This window comes from Populus alba, chromosome 5 (assembly GCF_005239225.2).
Source record: "Populus alba chromosome 5, ASM523922v2, whole genome shotgun sequence".
NCBI classification, from domain to species: domain Eukaryota; kingdom Viridiplantae; phylum Streptophyta; class Magnoliopsida; order Malpighiales; family Salicaceae; genus Populus; species Populus alba.
The window spans coordinates 4,101,142-4,121,409 of record NC_133288.1 but is presented as its reverse complement, the minus strand read 5'-3'; the positions used below and the strand labels follow the sequence as shown (position 1 = coordinate 4,121,409).

General features: G+C 29.6%; 1 protein-coding gene across 1 annotated transcript; it reads left to right on the top strand.

The window, feature by feature from the left end:
* The first annotated feature begins 5,781 nt into the window (after positions 1–5,781).
* Positions 5,782–7,561, top strand: LOC118042392 (uncharacterized). The gene is made up of 4 exons (XM_035050040.2): positions 5,782–6,089; positions 6,189–6,378; positions 6,937–6,969; positions 7,095–7,561. Exons 1-4 carry the CDS (start codon positions 5,955–5,957, stop codon positions 7,343–7,345), a joined length of 609 nt encoding a protein of 202 aa, XP_034905931.1. The 5' UTR covers positions 5,782–5,954; the 3' UTR covers positions 7,346–7,561.
* The last annotated feature ends 12,707 nt before the right edge of the window (positions 7,562–20,268 follow it).

Genomic DNA, 20,268 nt, shown 5'->3' with positions numbered 1-20,268 from the left:
ATCGCATTTTATGGACCTTTCCTGAGTAGGTGAGGGCACTTGAATCTAACTTTTGGCTTGTGTGGTGAACTCTAACCAATTCAATGGTCTATTAATTTCGACATGGTAATAGAAGCTCGAAATGCCAAATTCATGATTACATACAGAGGTGGTCACCGTTATTCATTCAGTCCAGTTAGTCCCAGTCCCACACAAGATATCCTAGTGCATCAATTTCTTCAGCCATCATATCTTGTTTTTTGCAGGGGATTTAGCACTTCTTGATTTTAATTAAAGTCTCCAAAATCCAATATAACAATCAAAGTTGGAAGTGTCCCCGTTATTGCTTGCCTTCTCACAGGACAAAATCTTGGTCATGCGATTTGCCTACACCACCAAAACCCATGGCCTAACCTCGATATAACACAGTTTCATTCTGATAGGACCCGTTGTCAAAATCTGAAAACAAGAGCTTTTCTGCAAGACTCCTGTAACTTCCACTCTTCTTTAACAGCCTAATTAACCAAAACTCTAAACTGCGAGGGTTTTTCATTGTAGTAGTAGATACAGTTTACGGTGAATTGCTAAAGTTAAATTACTCTTTTGCCCCTGAGTTAAAAAAAAAGTGTAATGGTATTGAGGGTGTTTTGGTCTTTACAATTGATCTTTTAGTCATTAAAAAGTTGTTTAGAGATATCTTAGTATTTTTATTTTTTGTACATGGTAAAAATACAATTTTTTCCCTAGATTTAACAATATCTTGAGTTGTTTTCCAAGGGTTTTTTTAGTCTTTTCAAAAACATTGCAATAGTTAAAATACTTATTTTACCTTTGAAGTAACAAAAATGAGTTGTTAATGGAGGGTTTTTTTTGGTTTTTTGTACTTTGAAATACAATAGAAATACTATTATACTCTTAGAAAAAATAAAAATCAAGACATGCATCTAGGGGTATTTGTGTCCTTTCACTAAGGTTTTTTTTTCTTCATGATTCTCAGGTTCATGAAGGGCATTATGGTATTTCTATATTGGAAACAATTATTTTATTTGAAAAAGGTGCTAGCGTGTTACGTTCACATGCTAGCGAGTGTGTGTCATACCGGTGTATTATGGTTGGTTTCTTATTGGCGATCATTTCTTTCTCTTTTTTTCCTTCTTCTTCTCTCTCTTCCAGAGAAAGTGCACATTTGTTCTTTTTTTCTTTAGATTTGTCAGTTTCAATCCCTTTATTTTTTATTGTTTATTGTCGTCCTTGGTCTTATTATAAGTTTTAGTTATTTTCAATTTAGTCCTTGAATTACAATGTCATATATTATTATTTTTTCAATGCAGTCCTTATTTTTTTTGTTTCTATTTTTTTTTTTCCCTTGACTCTTTTGTTTAAAGTTTTATTGATTTTCAATTTAATTCTCGGCTTATTCTAGTCTCATGGCTTAAGCCGTGGGTTATGCAGACCTTTTTTTAATAAAAGTTTTTTTAAAAATGATTTTTTTTCAATTTAATTTTTGAATAATTCTTTTTATTTTATAAAGGTGAGCTTTATTTTATAAAAAAAATATTTATTCTTAAATAATATTTCTTATATGTTTGGTATTGCATAATGTTTTCAGTTCCGTATTTGTTTTTGTTTGTATCATCTTTTATTGATTTTAATAAGTAAATTTAGTAGGCATAAACAGGTACATATCTCATTTTACAGGATCAAATATCTTGACCTATATCTATCTCTTAATTTTTCTAGTTTATTTTTTGGTTATTGTTAACGTTTTTTTTTTTTTTTTTTACATAAATGACTATTTGTTTATTTGATTAAACATGAGTTTGACACTTGATATTAAACATGAGTCTTAAAAAAAATCCTGGTATTTGTTTGACACTTGATTTTATGATTGTATATTTTTTGCTATTATATAGTTAAATAAATAAGTTTAGAAAAAAAAAGTTATTAATTCCAATGAAGTCCATTACACTGTTTGCAGGTTTGAAGTGTTGACCCTAGTTACCTGATTTATGAGTTTAACAGGTTTACCCATCAAACTTGATATTTTTTTTTATAAAAAAAATTTGGTCCTTTAATTTTTCTATTTTTTTTTATTTCGCTCTTCTTCAATATTGAATTGGTTGAGAAACAGAATTCATAATTTATTTATTTTTACTTTTTATAGAGTTATCATGATTTCAAATAAACATTTTTTTAGGGTTGATGCTTGATTTTGCAAATATCTAATTTTATCATAAAATTAAATAAAAATAATTTACAAAAACAACAAAGTTAATAAACCCATTAAAGTCCATGATCTAGGTCCCTAGGTGATCGAAATCGATCCAATCTAGAATCATCTCAATATTAAAAAAAAATATCATCTTAAAATTTTTACTGGTTATTCCAGTTGTTTTTGGACCCATTTAACTTGAAACTCAAGCTAAACAAAGAGTCAAATTGATAGGTTTTAAGATCAAACTGTTTAATTAAATTTATTGATATTACTAAAATATATCTATACTTTTAATTTATTTTTTTAAAAAATCTAATTTGTAGCGGAGTGCGAGAGAATATGTTAGTATTATATATAACAAGGTCTATTAATTTCTAGATGGTTGATACTTCATCCTATCAAATTATCCAAACCAAGCCCAGGTTACTAATACTGATCTTAGTTATTAAACCCGGACTAGCCCGATAGATCGACCTAGGACCTGGTCTACCCAGTGGCTAGACCGGTCTGAGTAAGGTGAAAGACTGACAAAAGCAAAAAAAGGTCAAACCTGGTCGACTTGTGACCCGGACGACTTGGCAAAACCTGGTAGAAACATTTTTTTTTTCAAATGTGTTTTTTTCTTATAGCGAGAGATCCTTTATATGTGTGTGTGTGTGTGTGTGTGTGTGTGTGTGTACACACACACTAGAAGAATGTTTTATTTTTTTAATGTGGAATTTGAAACTCTTTAGTATATATATACTCCATGTTCACAAGAAAAAAGTTATGTTTTTTCACTATGGGATAAAAAAAAACCTTTTTGATTTAAATACTTTAATTTAAAAGAATAACATAGTATTTTTTGAATGTAAGATAAAAAAAACCTTTTGAAATATTTTTTTTAAACTTTATTATTTACAACATATATAGCTTATATTAACATGGATTATTTTTTAATTTTTTCATATAAAATATTAAAATTTTAAATAACTTTTCAAAGTTAATTTAAATTAATTTGAATCAACTTATATAACCTAAAATATAATTTTTTTAATCCAATCAACCCGATCAAGTTTCATAATTACGAGATGACATGCCCGCGCGCTGCCGCGGGCTTATAAAAAAATACACTTGATAGTGTTATAACTGTGAACCAATGCTAGATAAGTAATATAAATTAAAGGTATGATAGAGCAAATATTTCATGACGGGAAAAAAAGTTGTGTTGGTGATCAAAAACTCAGAGACTGAACAAAATGATTTGTAGATATCTATAGTGTTTTGTGAGGAAAGATATAGTGCTTCACTACATGATTTAGCTTTTTAGTTAATAAAAAGGAAAAAAAAAATTACAAAGCTAAATTCTCTATCAACTTAATATTAAAAAAAAAACCAATAAAGATAATTTTGGAAGGAAAAAAACCCATGAGAAAAAATATTGCAGCAATTGACAATGTTGTAAGGAAAACTATAGCGCTTTTCCCAATAAAATAAAATAAAAAACCATTTAGAGAAATATTGTAGCAATCCACAGTATTTTGTGAGAAAAACTACAACGCTTTCCTCATATGATTTAGCTTTATTGTAATTATAATTTTTAACCAACTCAATATTAAAAAAAAAATCGACAAAGATAATTTTGAAAAAAATAATAAAAAAATCACATGAGAAAACACTGCAACAATTCATAGTGTTTTAAAGAAAAAAAATATATAAAGCTAAATTCTTAATCAGCTTAATATTAAAAAAAAATCGACATAGACAATTTTAGAAAAAACAAAACAAAACAAACACCAAAAAAAGAGAAAAATATCATGTTGGAAACACTGTAGCAATTCACAGTGTTTTGTGATGAAAGTTACAGTGCTTCCCCACATAATTTAGCCTTATTTGTAATGACTTATAATTGTAATTCACAAACAACTCAATATTAAAAAAAATAAAATTAAAAAGGATAATTTGAAAAAAATTATAACAAAAAAAACCATGCGGAGAGACACTGTAGCAATCCATAATGTTTTATGAGCAAAGCTACAATGCTTTCCCCACATGATTAAGCTTTATTACAAAGTTAAATTCTTACCAACTCAATATTAGAAAAAATAAAATGGACGAAGATAATTTTGGAAAAAAATATTACAAAAAAAGAAAACACAAAAAAAACTGGAAAAAAAACCATATGAGGAAAAATTGTATTAATCCATAGTGTTTTGTGAGGAAAAACTTGTAATTGCAATTCTTAACCAGCTTAATATTTAAAAAATAAAATTGACAAAGATAATTTTAGGGAAAAACATAATAAAAACAGGAAAAAAACCAGGTGAGAAAAAAACTGTAGCAATCAACAATAATTTTTGAGAAAATTTACAGTGCTTTCCTCACATATTATAACTGTAACTTTTAACCAGCTCCATATTAAAAAATAAAATAAAAAATAATAATTTCAGAGAAAAAAAACCATGCAGAGAAACATTGTAGAAATCAACAATTTTTTAAAGAAAAAAAATTACAGAACTAAATTCTCAATCAGCTCAATATTAAAAAAAAATCGACAAATATAATTTAAAAAAATAAAAAAATAAAATAGAAAAAATATGTGAAAAAACATCACAGCATTCCACAATATTTTAAAGAAAAAAAATAGAAAACAAACATTTTAAAAAATCAACAAAAAATTTTTCAAAAAAAATTTAATAAAAAATGAAAAAAAAGAAAAAATAGGAAAGTTGAAAAAAAAAGAAAGAAAAGAAACGGGAAAAAAAAGAGGAAAAGTTAGAAAAAAAAAAAAACAAAAAGGAGGAAAGCACTGTTAAAAAATGAAAAAATAGAAAAGTTGAAAAAAAAAAAAAGATATGTGGGGAAGTGATTTCTCTACACCATTTAGAGTATTGTATAATAATATAATAATGCAGACAAATATCTAGTGCATGGGAAAATCCAAAACTATAAAAAGCAAAATATTTGGAGATGGTCATGCCTCAATGCACGTGAAGGCCTTGTGAACTTTTGTCCTGGCCATAAGGTTCAACCCTCTTCCGCATAGGGCAAGCTTGAGTATCTGATCGGTACTGCTGCCTCCTTCAGGCCGTAATAAAGACCACAAATTGTCTGTGAGAGAGATGCCCTCAACCACTTTATAGTGTACTACTACTGTATAGGGTTAGTCCTAACAAACACGTTCTGAAATCTAGATCATTATAATTAACCTTCTATAAATTATTATAATTAAAGTACAGGATGTTATATATATATATATATATATATATATATATATATATAAGTTGCATATACTTCTTTTTAAAAATATCAAGATACTATAAAAAATAATGCTCAAAAGACTTGAATTTCTAGTAATTTAAAAAGAGAACATTAAAATGGCTTATAGTTCAAATGTTGAAATAAAAAGAAAATTCAATAAGTGCTATGGGTTTGTAGTTAAAGAAAAGAGATAAATGAGGAGTTGAAGTGTTCAGTGCATAGAAAACTGCATCTGAGATCAGGACAACTGGAATAGGACAATATCTCACTATCACTTTCATGGTCTTTTTAAATCTATCAAAGATAAGGATATCCTCTTCTATTATTCTCTTCCTATTTATAGTTTCCTAGCAATATTTACCATATAATGCCACCTCCGGTTGTGACCTCATCTGCATCCTTGCAAAGCTGTAAATCCCACCGCCTGCTATAAAAGCAAGACTCTCAAGAACACAATAGCCTGTAAAAAGAGGAAGAAAAACCAAGATAAAATCTTCATCAAGTTCTTAGTTCAAAAGGGATGGTTAGCTTAGAAGAAGAAAGGCTGGTTCAAATGGTACATGACTTCATAGAATCAGAATCATCAACACCACCCATATTTCCTGCTTCCTCAAACTGCCTTTCTATCAACCAAGCCAGGTGTTTTACTTTACAGGTAACTTTTTCTTTAATATTGTTGTGTCTTGAAATATTCCTTCTTATCCATGTGTGTCTTCTAATATTATGGGCTCATTTTGATCTTATGTTTTGGTAGGAGATGCTTGGGAGAGTAACGGAAGCTGAGACGAGAGTTCTTGAGACTCTATTGAAGCATATGAGAAACAAAAATGATGCAGAGAAAACAACCAGTTTGAAGATGTGGCTCCTGAAGAGGCTGAAAATGGATGGTTTTAATGCTTCCATTTGTCAAACTTCTTGGGCCACTTCCTTAGGATGCCCTGCTGGTGAGTCTCTCCCCCCTCTCTCTATTCACACACCTCCACACATACTCAAGCCTATAACTTCTCTCTCATTTTCTCTGTTACGTATCTCTGTAAATATCTGTTTGGAGTACTTGATCTTGATTGAAATGTCTAGGCTAGCTAGTTTGGCCTTTTCCCTTACAAATTAGTTTTCAAAAAGCTGTTTTACAAGTCTGTCTCACAAATTAATTTTCACAAAGTAGATACAAACATTTTTTTTGTGTGTGTGTACGTGGGGTAGTGCCAGAAATCTTCAGCATAAAAAAAAAAAAATCAATCCCTTCTTAATCAGAAAGAAGTCAGACATGCCGTGTAATTACACTCTGAACAGGGTGCTTCTTGTTGACAGCACCCTTATCTTTGGAGATCTTGGATGCAAAGCTCTGGCTTTTTTCTTTTTCTTTTTCTGTTTTGAACTTCAAGCTCTGGCTCCTAGGGAAATGGTGTAGGGTCCAAGGGAAGTAATTTTAATTTTCTGAAGCTCATTTATGTGTTTGTTTTTTGTGGAAGCTAACTCTCTTCTTTAATGCTGTCTAACAGGTGCTTACGAGTACATTGACATCACATTCAAAGGTGAAAATGGTGACACAATGAGGCTCATAGTGGACATAGACTTCAGGTCCCAGTTTGAACTGGCAAGACCAACACCATTCTACAAAGAACTAACCGACACTCTCCCATCTTTTTTTTGTTGGCAGTGAAGAAAAGCTCAGCAAAATCATCTCCCTGCTCTGCTCAGCTGCCAAACAGTCCCTTAGAGAGAGAGGGCTCCATGTGCCCCCATGGAGGACGAGCTCATACATGCAGTCCAAATGGCTTTCTAGGTGTTGCAAAGTCACTAATGACAGTAACATTGGTTACAGCAGCAGAGAAAATGGTGAGCCTAAAAATGGCTCACGTCATGGCTATAGCAGTCTGTGGACACCTCCAGTGGTTAAGCCCAAGATAAGGGGTTTGGGTGGTGGGTCCAGCTTGTCTAGTCAGCTCTCCAGCGTGGGCATAAATTGTTGCTGACCATGTTTTTGCTGCAACCCAGTTTCTAAATTTGACAGACTGATAGATTATTGATCATAACAGCTTGAGTTTTCTTAGGAACTTTTTGTAATGTAACAGAGACATTTGCAAGAATAATACGTTGTGCTACTGTTAATCCCCAAGAACACAAGTCTTTAGTGCAGAATAGTCCCTCTTTTCCCTTCTTCAATTATCAAAGCAAGTTGCGCTCCAATTCAATTGATAAAGTCTCTTGACATGATTTATTTTATTATAGCTGTTGCTAAAAAGTTTTTGGTAATTTTTATTGTACAAAAAATAGAGTACTAAACAAAAATATAATAAAACAATGATAATGAAAAAAAGGAAAAACAGAAGGGAGAGAAACAGCACATTGGATACCCGCAATTCCACATCGCTCGTGGGTAGGTGGCCTAAATTTTCAGTCCTGGACTTTCAGTGATTTTTCACTTTGGCCCTTATAGTTTGGAATTTCTTAATATCATCCCTAATGTTTCTAGAATTTTACTATGCAGCCCCTAAATGTTAAACACCTAACTGCAAGAGCGAATTTCGAATTACTTCCTTGAATTAATTTGTTCGAAGCTTATAAGCATATTGGTATTATCACATGGACGAGGATGTGCGCGCGCGCGAGAGAGAGAGAGAGAGAGAGAGAGAGAGATAAAAATGAAGGAAGACGATGGAAAAAGTGGATTAGTCATTAAGATCCATTATGTCAGTCAGGGACTACATTGAAACATTCTTAAAACATTAGGGTTGATGTTGATAAGTTTTAAACTGTAACAGCCGAAGGAGGACGGGCTTCTCCGTTGTCCAGCTTTCATGTTTTTGATTTATGACTTATTTTCAAAGCATACTTTTATTTTTATTTTTTCTAATTATATATAGTTATTAAGGTTTAGTTACGGATAATTATAATAATTTATTAAACTAAAATCTGAATTAAATTGAGTTTCTTTTTTAATAAAAAAAAATGTAGTTTGAGTTTTTTTTTATAAAAAAAATTATGTCAAAGAATCATCTATAGTTTAAATTATTAACTATTAAGTAATGCATTAATATATAATTTATATTATTATTTAACATACACCTTCAAGTGAAAGTTTTTTTATCTTAAAACTTGCACATGTCATATTACTTTATGCTTTATTTTTTATCAAATAAAAAATAATAGTAAGATTCGAACTCGTGACCACTTGGTTATTAAGATAGTGATACCATTTATATTAGAGAATCATTTTAATTCAATAACTGAAATGAAATTATGAGATTAAATTTCAAAATATAATTTATATTATTTTAAAATATCATGATTTTATTAAAAATAAACCAATAAATTTTGATTAATTCACCCGTCAAAAAGTTGATAACCTCAGCTCATAAATCATGGATAGAACTAGAACATCAGGATTAAAGATTCCTAGCACAAGATTTAAACTAATCAAATCAATAAATCGATCAAGCTTTCTGCACCATCGTAGCAGTCACTCTCATCATATCCAACAATATTTTTTCATGACACGGTGCAATAATAATCAAGCATATCCAAGAGTGACGTGGGGGCCGCAAGCTAACAGGTGAGAAATACAAGACAATGACACAGTCTTGAAAGGCAAAAACCGCTCTTTTAAAAACAGGTGGCAGAAAACAGTGGGAGGGCAGGCTTTCTTTCTCCTCTCGCGGATAGAAAGGGAGAGCATACGTTAATGCTTTTGGTTTTTGTTTTTTGTTTATTGTTTTTTGTCAGGCTTTATTGTATTTTGTCTATATTTGGTGTATAAACTGCAGAAACGCAAGTATTGACAGCACAAGCAAGAAGACAGGTGCCCATGGTGATCAATCATGGAGTTATTAGATATTTAGATCTCCAGAAGCTTGCTGACGCTCGCCTTTCGGTCCAAGATTCTATGATTTTGTTAAGTTAGTCCATGATTATCTTATCTCTGATCCTGGGCCCTATCTTCAAGTAATTATCGCAGCTTCTGAGTAGAGAATGGGGTGTTCATATTCATTAGTTTGATTTTTCTTGAGGATATATGTATTAGGTTTGCAGATTGGCTTGTGAATCAAGTCTTGTTCGCTTCAATTGGAGTGCGTTATTTTGATTCCTCACCTATAAGATAAGAGCCAGGGATGGCTATTCTTTGTCTTTGTGCTTTGTTGTCTCTCTTTTTTTTCTTTGAACATTTAGCCCTTTTATTTAACAAAATAAAAAAAAAAATTATTAAATAGAAACTAGCCATACGAACAAAGACTTAAGAAATTTGCGATTGATTATCCCCTTGAAAGCAAAAGCATCTATGCTTAATTATCTCCTTGTTAAAAAAAACCAGCAAAAAGTTAATATGTAGTGAGCATGCATGACTTTCATGCCCAATGAAGAAAGTAGATTAAAGTTAACATAAAAATATTTTCAAAATCTCATCTTAAACTTTTAAATTATAAAATTTCTTTGAAAATTCTTTTTATTTCTTATAACTATGCTACACACACACACACACACACACACACACACACACACACACACACACACACACACATATATATATATATATATATATATACTAGTTTATTTGCCGACACTTCATCACGAGTCAATTCATTTTTTTAAAAATATAAAAAAAAACATTACGAACACTGAAATTTTTTTGTAATGTTATTAAATCTATGTAAGAAAATAAATCTTTTAAATCTCTTAACTTGGATTTTTGTCTAGCATAAGTTTTAAATTAAATCATATAAAAGCTAATTTGATGTGAGTTGGTTTATTTAATAGGTTTAAAGAAAATATGAATGACCGTTTTTTATTTAAAAAAAATCAATGTTGAATGATAAAGTCGATGAAAAAAAACAATAATAATAAAAAAAGAGACGTTGAGCCAAGTAAACATTTTAAACCTGTAATGCAGGTTGTTAGATCGGCGATATCATATATGAAAAAGAAATAGAACTCAATTCTCAATAAATTTTATATTAAATAATAAATTATCAATAATTATTATTATTCTCATCATCATCATCATTATTATTACTATCACTATTATTACACTTATTATTATTTTGTTGTTGTTGTTTTTTATTATCGTGATCATTATCACTATCACTATAATCATTATTATTATAATTACTACTACTACTACTATTATTTTTATTCTTATCACTATTATCATTATTATAACTATCACTACTAGTATTATAGCAAATTATTATTACTTTCATTATTACAATTATTACTAGTATAGTTATTGTTACAATTATTAGCAACACTATTATTATTATATATCAACGGTTCATATGCAAATATTCTTCTCTTTGCTCTTTAAAAAAACAAGATTTTCGAGGTTTAAAGTCACAGTACATGGAACAAACAAGATGAATTGCAAGTAAATCCATGAAAATGCTTCAGTTAATGGAATGAGAACAGGAAAACTTCCATGATAAGAATATTAATCTTTAATCAAATTCAGTATAACTGATAGTAAAAAATAAGTTTTGTTTGTCAAAATATATAAAAATGATAAGTTAAGGTACTATATATAAAAGTCGGCGAATAATAAGAAATTAGATACATAAGTTGCGCCAGCATGAAATCCTCTCAAGTTTCCTGATTAGCTAATGACATTTTAACTGCAGAAAAACTAAGTACATAATTACATTTTATTCTATTTAACTACCATTTCTTAATCTCATATTTTCTTTCCCAGCAATATTTAACTACCTTAATTCTATATATACTTGTATGTTATTGATTGGATGCTTGATAAGAGGATTTTTTTTTTTTTTTATATATAAAACCAAGTTGTTTCAAATGATATTTTTTTTAGAAAAAAAAAATTAATTTTTTTTTAAAGTTAATCTAGTCAAGTTTTGCGCTAGGGTTTGGTTAAATTAATTGAATTATGAATTCACTCATCAAGTCATTATAGTTTTACCATGTTAATTTTTAAAATGATAAAAAAAAACATCATTTACTAGGTTTCAGGTAACTAATTAAATTGATCGGCCAGTCAAATCATGTTTGATAACTATATATATATAAACAGATACTCAATTTTTATTTTTTCCTTTTGAGGTGATAATAAATCTCATTTTTCGTATACCAATGGATGTTGAGCTTAATAGCAATGATATTCTCCAGTTTTACCAAGAAATATCCAAAATCATAGTTATTTACTGCTAATGGTGTGATTTGTCATGCTGATTGTCAATCTAAAACAGGTAATTGTAAGATGATGCCATGTCAAATCCTACACTTCTCCTCTGTCTAGCAAATAAAAACTAGCCAAACTAAAACAGAAACATCCATGAATTTCACCACTAATACTAGCGTGACCTTCGCACAGTTGAATAATTACTAATATCTGAATTAAATAAATATCTCAATTGTCATTAGAAAAGGAGTCCAAAAATAATAAAGAAAATTTCACAACAGCAGCCTCGAGATATAATTTGTGCATGAAAATAACTTTCTACTGGTTACAATGAGATGATTCCTTATAGAAATGGAGGAGTAGAACACTCTGGCAAAACTTCAATTCAATTTAATAACTTCTGTGAATATCTGAGATAAATATTTTACATTAAATAATGTTTAATATAAAAAAAATCATATTTATTTAATAGCTTAATTTTTTAAGTAATACCTAAAAATATAATATATATTATTTTCTAATACATCGTTTTGAACTTGAAAAATTTATACATATCCATACTACCTTATGCTTTATTTTTATCAAATAAATAAGGATAATAAGATTTAAATTTGTGACCGCTTGATCATTAAAACTCTAATATTATATAAAAAAAAAAATTTTAACCCAATAACTTATAATTTTAAATAAACTTTTAAGATATAATATTCTATAATATTTCATCCGTCTATCAAATATCCAAGAAGTGACTAGCAATCCCATATATTACTCAAGGTAATGGAACTTCAACTTTTGTCAAATTCATTTGGCCAAACTGATAAATCAATGTAGAAAAGTAAGCAAACAAATTATATATCAATGACATTTCACGAAATTCTGAAGTTTCCTGATTTAGCAAATAATAAGTACTAGAGAAAAAAACACTCTATGATGATATTTTGTGCTATTTAACGACGACTTTAATATCTTATTTTCTTGCTCAGCAATGATTCTTTTTTAAATGTATCCAAAGTTATTAAATCAAACTTAGTTTTAAGTTTGGAGTTAAAAGTTAGATGGGTCCGTGTTAATTTAAAAAAAATATTATTTTAATTATTTGAAAAAAATCAAATTAAGTAAATCAAATAACAGGTTGATATATAAAATGATCAATCAGGTTACACCAAATTAATTCTCATCTAGTTTTATTTAAAACCTAGTATATATCAAAAACAGATCAATAAATCTTCAAGTTAACCTACTTGTTCAAGTTTAATAATACCAAATACATGTATTACAAATGCGATCGCTGATAGGAAGATTTTCAGATGATACAAAACAAAAAAGCCAAAAGTAAGAGTAGCATTGCTGAGTTTACCAATGGAAGCTTAGCTCAATGGTTATAATTAATATCCCCCGCTATTAATTACAGGGCAGTATTTGTAAGATCATGCAATGCCAAATCCTTGACTAGTGCTGATCTTCTGTCTAGCAAAGAATATCTATTCAAGCCAAAACAGAAACATGAATGGATCGAGTTCACCACTCACTCACAGGAATCTCTTTCTTTCTTTCTTTCTTTCTTTCATGCATGCATATATTAATTCATAAGTTGAAACCACAACATAAAATGAAATCATAGTTTTTGGAAAATTTAGCAGAATTTGAATAAAAATATCATATTTTGGTACATTTCCTTTGTACGAGTTGTTGGCCACCAATTTGATACTTTTCTTCTGATTTGGTGTTGTGTTAATATCAAAGAAGAAAATGATTGGAATCTGGCTAATTTTTGACTATGTGCATTAGTGGAATATTAGTTTATTAATTTGAATTAATTTAGGTGTTGGTGAGGAAAGAATATTATTAGATGGCTAATCCTGACTTTAACAACACCAAACACTGGAGTACTGTTGATCCTTCAGATTCATGTTAGGTCTGCTACAACACTTTTTTATAAAAAAAAATTAAAAAATTGAAAATAGCCATATATTTTTTTACTCCCAATACCCAACTTCATCCCTTTAAGCAACCACTAGCTTTGGTGGTGTCCGAGCTTCTCCGTAGATATTTTTGTGCAAAAAATAATATTCAAGTGTGTTTTCAAATAGACTGAGTTATAGGTGCGATGTTTGGGATGCTTTTATAATGCAAAACACTGCAATGTTTGTTGTGCATGTCTTTTCATACTCTCTGGTCCTTCTAGCATAGTTTTTAAATTTTATATTTGGATCATGGAATTGTATTCATGTCATATTTTTTAATTCCTAACAAGAGGTGCTGAAGAGGGACACAAGAAAGAAATCATCAGGCGGGTACATTTCGACAATAAAACAATACCGATTTTGATATCACTAGGTTTTTTTAAAACATCATAGTTTAATGGAGGTGATTTAAGCTTTAAATCATGCCAAAAAACAAATGGGCTAAGTATATATGCTATGACCTAATCTACAGAGAACAAAGGCTTGCGAGAGATAAATGCCATATATGACCTAATCTACAGAGAGGTAAAAGGGCTAAAGTGATCTTCTTATTCGATCACTTAGACTGATCAGAGGCCTAACAGCTACTAAATTTGATTACCAGGCTGATCCAGCAATACAAAGCCATCGAAGGTCATCACAGCTGAAACTTGGGCTGGTAGAATAATAAAAAAAAAAAACCAGTGGCCAAGTTCAATGCTTGTGTGATGTCGAAACAAGTGCCTCTCTTTTCTTGCGGGTAATTGTTGTTTTTTTTTTAAAAAATATTTGTTATTTTAAAATAATATTTTTAATATTAACATATTAAAATAATATAAAAATATAAAAAAAATAAATTTAAAAAATATTTTTTTAAATTTTTTTTCAAAAATATTTTTAAAACAAAAAAAACAATTGGTTTTCTTACTCTACCACTTCTTGATTTTTCGCTGTTTGAAATCAACCCTGCTCATTTTTTCCAGAACATATATATATATGGAGTGAGTGTGTGATAGATGTAAGTGAATGGTATATATGTCAATGCAAGTCGAGACGTTTTTAATTGCAAGTCTGAGCCTTTCCCCATGTATTTGAGTGTGTTTCTTGTTAAAAAATTTATGGTACTTAAACTATAAATAATTAAATCTTATAAATTATAGCTTGTTTTTATACATGATAGAAAACATTAAATCCTTAACAGCAACATACATTTTAAAGAAGGCTGTTTTCAGCCATTTTATGTTTTTTATTTTAAAAAAAAAAATTGATTGCTAGTTGATTCTCTTTTGCAGTGGATATGACATCCGATGATATCTCCAACTTATAGCAAAGTACACCTAACCCAACTCAGATGATTTAAAAAATTTGAGATTTAAATCTCCATTTGACCTAGGTTAATTTTTAGTTGAATTAAATAATATATTAATTTGGTAAAACTTAGTAAATGATACAGTTAAGCTTATAAAACTAAAAGTTATAAGCATTTAGATGATGATTTAATATAATTAGATGAAGATATGTTATAGACAAACTATATAGATGATTTATTTTTATAAATCAATTTGATAAGTGTAGGCTCAAGAATAGATTTGATCATGCTAAACTAGAATAGTGGCTTAAAATAATAATAACGAGAGATCCAATTATTGGATTGAGTTCAAATATTTTAAGGTGATTTTATAAGATTTTTTCCTTCACAAATTTATTTTTGTCGCTCATCAAACCATTAAATCTCACAAAACTTTTGATTACAAAGTTTATTATTATCACAAACTTGTTTGAGGGTTATATTAATATAATATATGTTGAAAAAAACAAGTTTAAAGTTTGCAATTCAATACTTTTAGAATCTAGTGGAAAAGAAATAAATTGTAAATTGTTGTTTTCTTATGATAATCTTAACATAAAAGAATTAAAAATTGATATCTAAAATTTTTATACACTTTAAGCGAAGAAATAAAACATGTTGGAGAGCCTTGATTGCACATCCATGGGATTGGAGTAATAATAATTTGAACTTGATGATGAGTTTTTCCTAACATGAAAAGATTGATACAACATGATTTTTAAGAGAAGTTATTTGTTTTCTTAGTTGTTTTTATTTCTATTTAGTTTAGAAAGATATTTTTCTATATGATGTTTTTATTCTTTCTACTTAGTTTAAAAATTTTATTTATTTTTATTTAGTTTAGGTTAGGTCTAATATAAATATGATTGTTTGGTTTGTATTTCATGAGATAACTTAAAAAAAATATTCAATAATAAAATTTTAAAATTAAAGTTTTCGTACAGTGATGATCATTGTGTTGTTTATGATTTTTGTTTTTATCATGTTGTGGCTCTCGTTTTTTAATTTGGGCCACCTATTGATCATATTTTTAAAACAAATTTTCTAACAAGGCAATCCAAGGTATTTGAAGGGGAGAGTATCTTTCCTCCACCTTAGGAAACCAGCCATACCTTCACTGAAACTATCATCCACGTTGATATCCATAATGGAACTTTTGTGCAAATTAATCTTCATGCCTAAACGAAGCTCAAAACACCTCAAAATCCTCTTCATATTAAGCAAGCTGTCCTGATCATCCTTGCTGAAAATCACTGTATCATTAGCATGTTGGAGATGGGTAACTGTTCGACCATGTCCCGAGGAGATACCAGTAAAGAATCCGCCATCCTCAGAACAGACAAGCCTTCTGAATTCAATAAGCTAATTCGTCTGAATTCCGAAAAAGCAACAGCATCCTTCTCCTTTGAAATCAAAATAATATAGGCTTCATTGATTGTTCTTGGCAAAATTCTCTTTCTGGAAATCTCGAAGCCGAGTAAAAAAAAGTCTCCACTGAAAAAATTCCAAGCCCGTTTGTGGAATATGAAGGTATAACCATAAGGTCCTGGAGCTTTCGAACAATCACAGCTCCGTACAGTAGCTTCATTTCATCTAAAGAAACTTTCCTCTCCAAGAAACCATCCGAGAGACTGCTGAGCTTTCTCAAATCGTGTCCTCCAATATTCAGTCTTGACCAATTATCGGTTGAAGACAGACCTGAGAAGAAATTAACTGCTTCGGCCTTGAGTTCTGTAGGGGTCAGTTATCAAACCGCCACTGGATGAAACCCTTTCTACAAAATTTGTTCTTCCCCGATTAGTTGCTGGTAGCTGGAAAAATCTAGTATTATGAACTTTACACCAAGTACGTAGCTCTAGACTTCTGACGCCACAAAGATTCCAACCTTTTACTTATAATGCTCCACATCTTCGGGGTCAACTATCTGTATGTGTTCTTCTCCTTTTTGGATAATCCCTGTCCTTCTTTGATGATATCTAGGCCATGGATTTGTCCTTCCTCCTCCATTAGCTGATGTTCCAAATTATCAAATGAAGAGGCATTCCATTGCCACAGCAATACTCTCAGTTTGCTCAGTTTTCTGACCACTCTATATTGATTCGTCTCTGTCAACCACACCTCTTCCCACCTACGCTTAGAAATTCCTAATGAATTTGGGTAATTCCACCAATAGTCTAAAAATGTTAAAGGTCGTAATCTCCAGTTGACTAAGTTTCTTCTCATCAGAATAGGGCAATGGTCAGAACGCCCTCTCTTAATTAAGACATGTTACACAAAGGAAGAGAACTGAAGAAGCCATTCTAACTTGCAGAAGTCCTATCAATCCTGCTCATAGAGTCACCGTCTCCTAGTCAAAGGCAACTCTATGCAATTGCAGACATTTAAAAAATCTCTCTATGAACTCGAGCCAGTATCGTGCAGCAAACCACCACTTCTGTCTTCGGGCTGCGAGGTTTCATTAAAATTTCCTATCAATACCCAAGGAACACCTAAGGCACACCTTAACATGGTTAATTCTTTACAGTATGTCAAAATGTAAAGAATATTACAGAAAACAAGTTTAATTCTAACACAATTTTCTTTATTTTTATTTTTATTTTTCTCCAAATAAAAAACAATATAATATGAATTTTCTAGTTTTCTAAGTTGGAAAAATATTCTAAAACTTAAAAAAATGAACATATTATTTTTATTTTTTATTGGAATAAAAAACTGGGAAAAAAAAAAACTGGAAAAAGGAAAGGAAAATGTTCTCTGTTACTGAAAAGAGGGTTTTTTTTTTTTTTTTTCCTGACAGTAATTCTGCTCATATATATCCTGAGCTGATTCTAATTCATTAACACTAGCTCATCATTTTCTTCATGGACAATTCTAGCCTCACACACTCCCTGCATAATCTAAATAAGATTCAAGAAATTTAATATAGAAAATACATGAAAAACGAGTGAAAAGACTTTACTAAAAATTATTAAAAAGAAAAAAACCACTGTAAAAACGAATACTAAATCAACGACAACAGATAAAATAATAATAATAAAATCTTCATAATATGTGATAAAAATAAAATGATGAAAACCGATAATAATGTAAAAAAAAAGAGAGAGACAGACAAAAAAAAAAATACAGAAACTCAAAACCAATTCAGATTGCAAAAATAACAATGGAACTGATTTTAGTATGTTATTATCAGCAAATTAATTTTTAGTTATCACCAAACATATATATAAAAAGTTATCACCAAACATTCTCTTCCTTTATTCATCTATGTAGGAAATATCAACATGAATCACATAAATTAGTTTGACTTATCACTCTTGTTTCTAACAATAAATTAGTTTGTACATAATAATAATAATAATAATAATAATAATAATTTCTTCTCGATACCTTTTGTTTCATGGTAATGTTGAATGATGTAGAATTCATATTAATTAACAAATCTTGAGTAAGTATTTGAAAAAAATAATATTAAATTTCAATAAATATACTAGGTTGATATGGAAATGTACCCTTAAAATATATTTTTTTAAAATAATCTCAATTTTTATTGGAGTTATTATTTTCAAATAAAATGGAGTAATTAATAGTATTTTATTAGTTATTTTCTGAATTTATTTTTAAAAAAGATATAAAAAAAGAAAAAAAATCAAATTCATGATTCACAAAAAATAATAATAATATCCCACATTCTTTCTCTTAGTTGTTTTCAACTCTTTTTTTAAATAATAACTAATAAAACACTAACTCTTTTTTTTTTTAATAATAACTAATAAAATACTATTTTTTTATACACCATAAAATTACTAGTTCGATTGATATTCAATTTACGCTCAAGATTTTTGAGTCCAACAAGTGGTTATAAGAACAAATGTGTTATATATATATGATTTTTTGAAAACTAATTTGAAAAAGTCAGTACCAATATTTAAAAAAAAAATAATAATAAATTACTGTAATTTCTCCTTAATAGATTCACCTTCCATATGTACGGTTGGATCTTCCAAAAACACCTTTCTTTTATATAATCAACTTCCGGACGGTAATTGATTTCATTCCATATAAAATAAATAATCACCTGTCACTGTTATTTCTTAGAAAATGCCTATTTTATCTTTTGAATTTCTTACGATTAGCAAACAATTAAAAAGTTATTTAAAAAGAACTATGATTCAATCATGATAGCTCAAAACCTCAACACAAACACACACACACGCGCACACTATTTAATCCTTATTCTATATTTGAGATTGCCGTCAAAACAAAGATGAGTTGAAATTTATTATTTTACTTAAAATTAATTATTTTTATATTTTTAAATTATACATGATTCTGAAAAATAAATTTTAAAAAATAAAAAATATATTATTTTAATTAAAACAACTAGAAAGCAAACCATCTCAATCCACGAAGGCCAAAACATCGGCCTCGTCCAATGGGTCCCAGTCAATCTCCAAACCCAAAATTATCGATCACAATTAAAATTCCGTCAAAAACAAAATTAAGTTATTACAAGGTCAAATAGACAGCGAAAGAAAGGAAACAAAACATATAGAGAAAATCGGACGACCCCTTCAAAACGGCCTCCTTCCATCCCGAAAACGGCGCACCTCCACTCCCCTTTTCATCTCTCTTACCACCCTCCCTCTCATTACCCGCCACGTGTCCAAAAATGTACGGACAAACAACGCGCGCGTATTTTTATGTTTCCTCGTCCATTTAATCTCTCAGTAGACTCTCTTTCCCTCTTTGCCTCTCCTCTTGCCTCTCTCTGCGAAAGGTTACTAAATTCCAAAAAGAAATCTGTATCTCTCTCTAACATTTTTCTTTCTCTCTAGAAATTTCCGGTTTTCCATCATAAACTTGATTTTTTTTTTGTTTCTTTATAGGCGAATTAGGTGATTAAAATACTCCTCTATCCATCTCTCCTTGTAAAACGCGCGCGTAAGCTTCATGTTTCTGGAATCTCCTCCTCCTCCTTTGTGTTGTGGTTTCTGTTTGGTTGCTGAGAAAAGAAAAGAAATAATGAATGCGAGATTTATTTTTTATTTCTTACATTTTCTGCATGTCCTTACGTATAGTTTCTTGTTACTTGACGGAGTTGGCTGGTATATATTTATTAACCTGATACATATTATTGAAGGATTAAGTCGTTCTGTTTGGTTTCTGAGAAACGGTAGGAAGATTAAAAAGAATGAGTGATTGTTGTAGAGAAAGAACAAATTAGACGGAGAAGTTTGAGTTTAATTATAACGTGCGTTTTTATTTTATTTGTTTTTCTCTGTTTGGTTTCCGAGAAACGAAAAAGAATTCTGAAATATTTGTTTGTTTGTTTGTTTATCTCTCTGTTTGTTTGCTAAGAAGGAAAGGAAAAATAGGTTAGAAGTTATAATTGCTAATATATTGTTTCTCATTG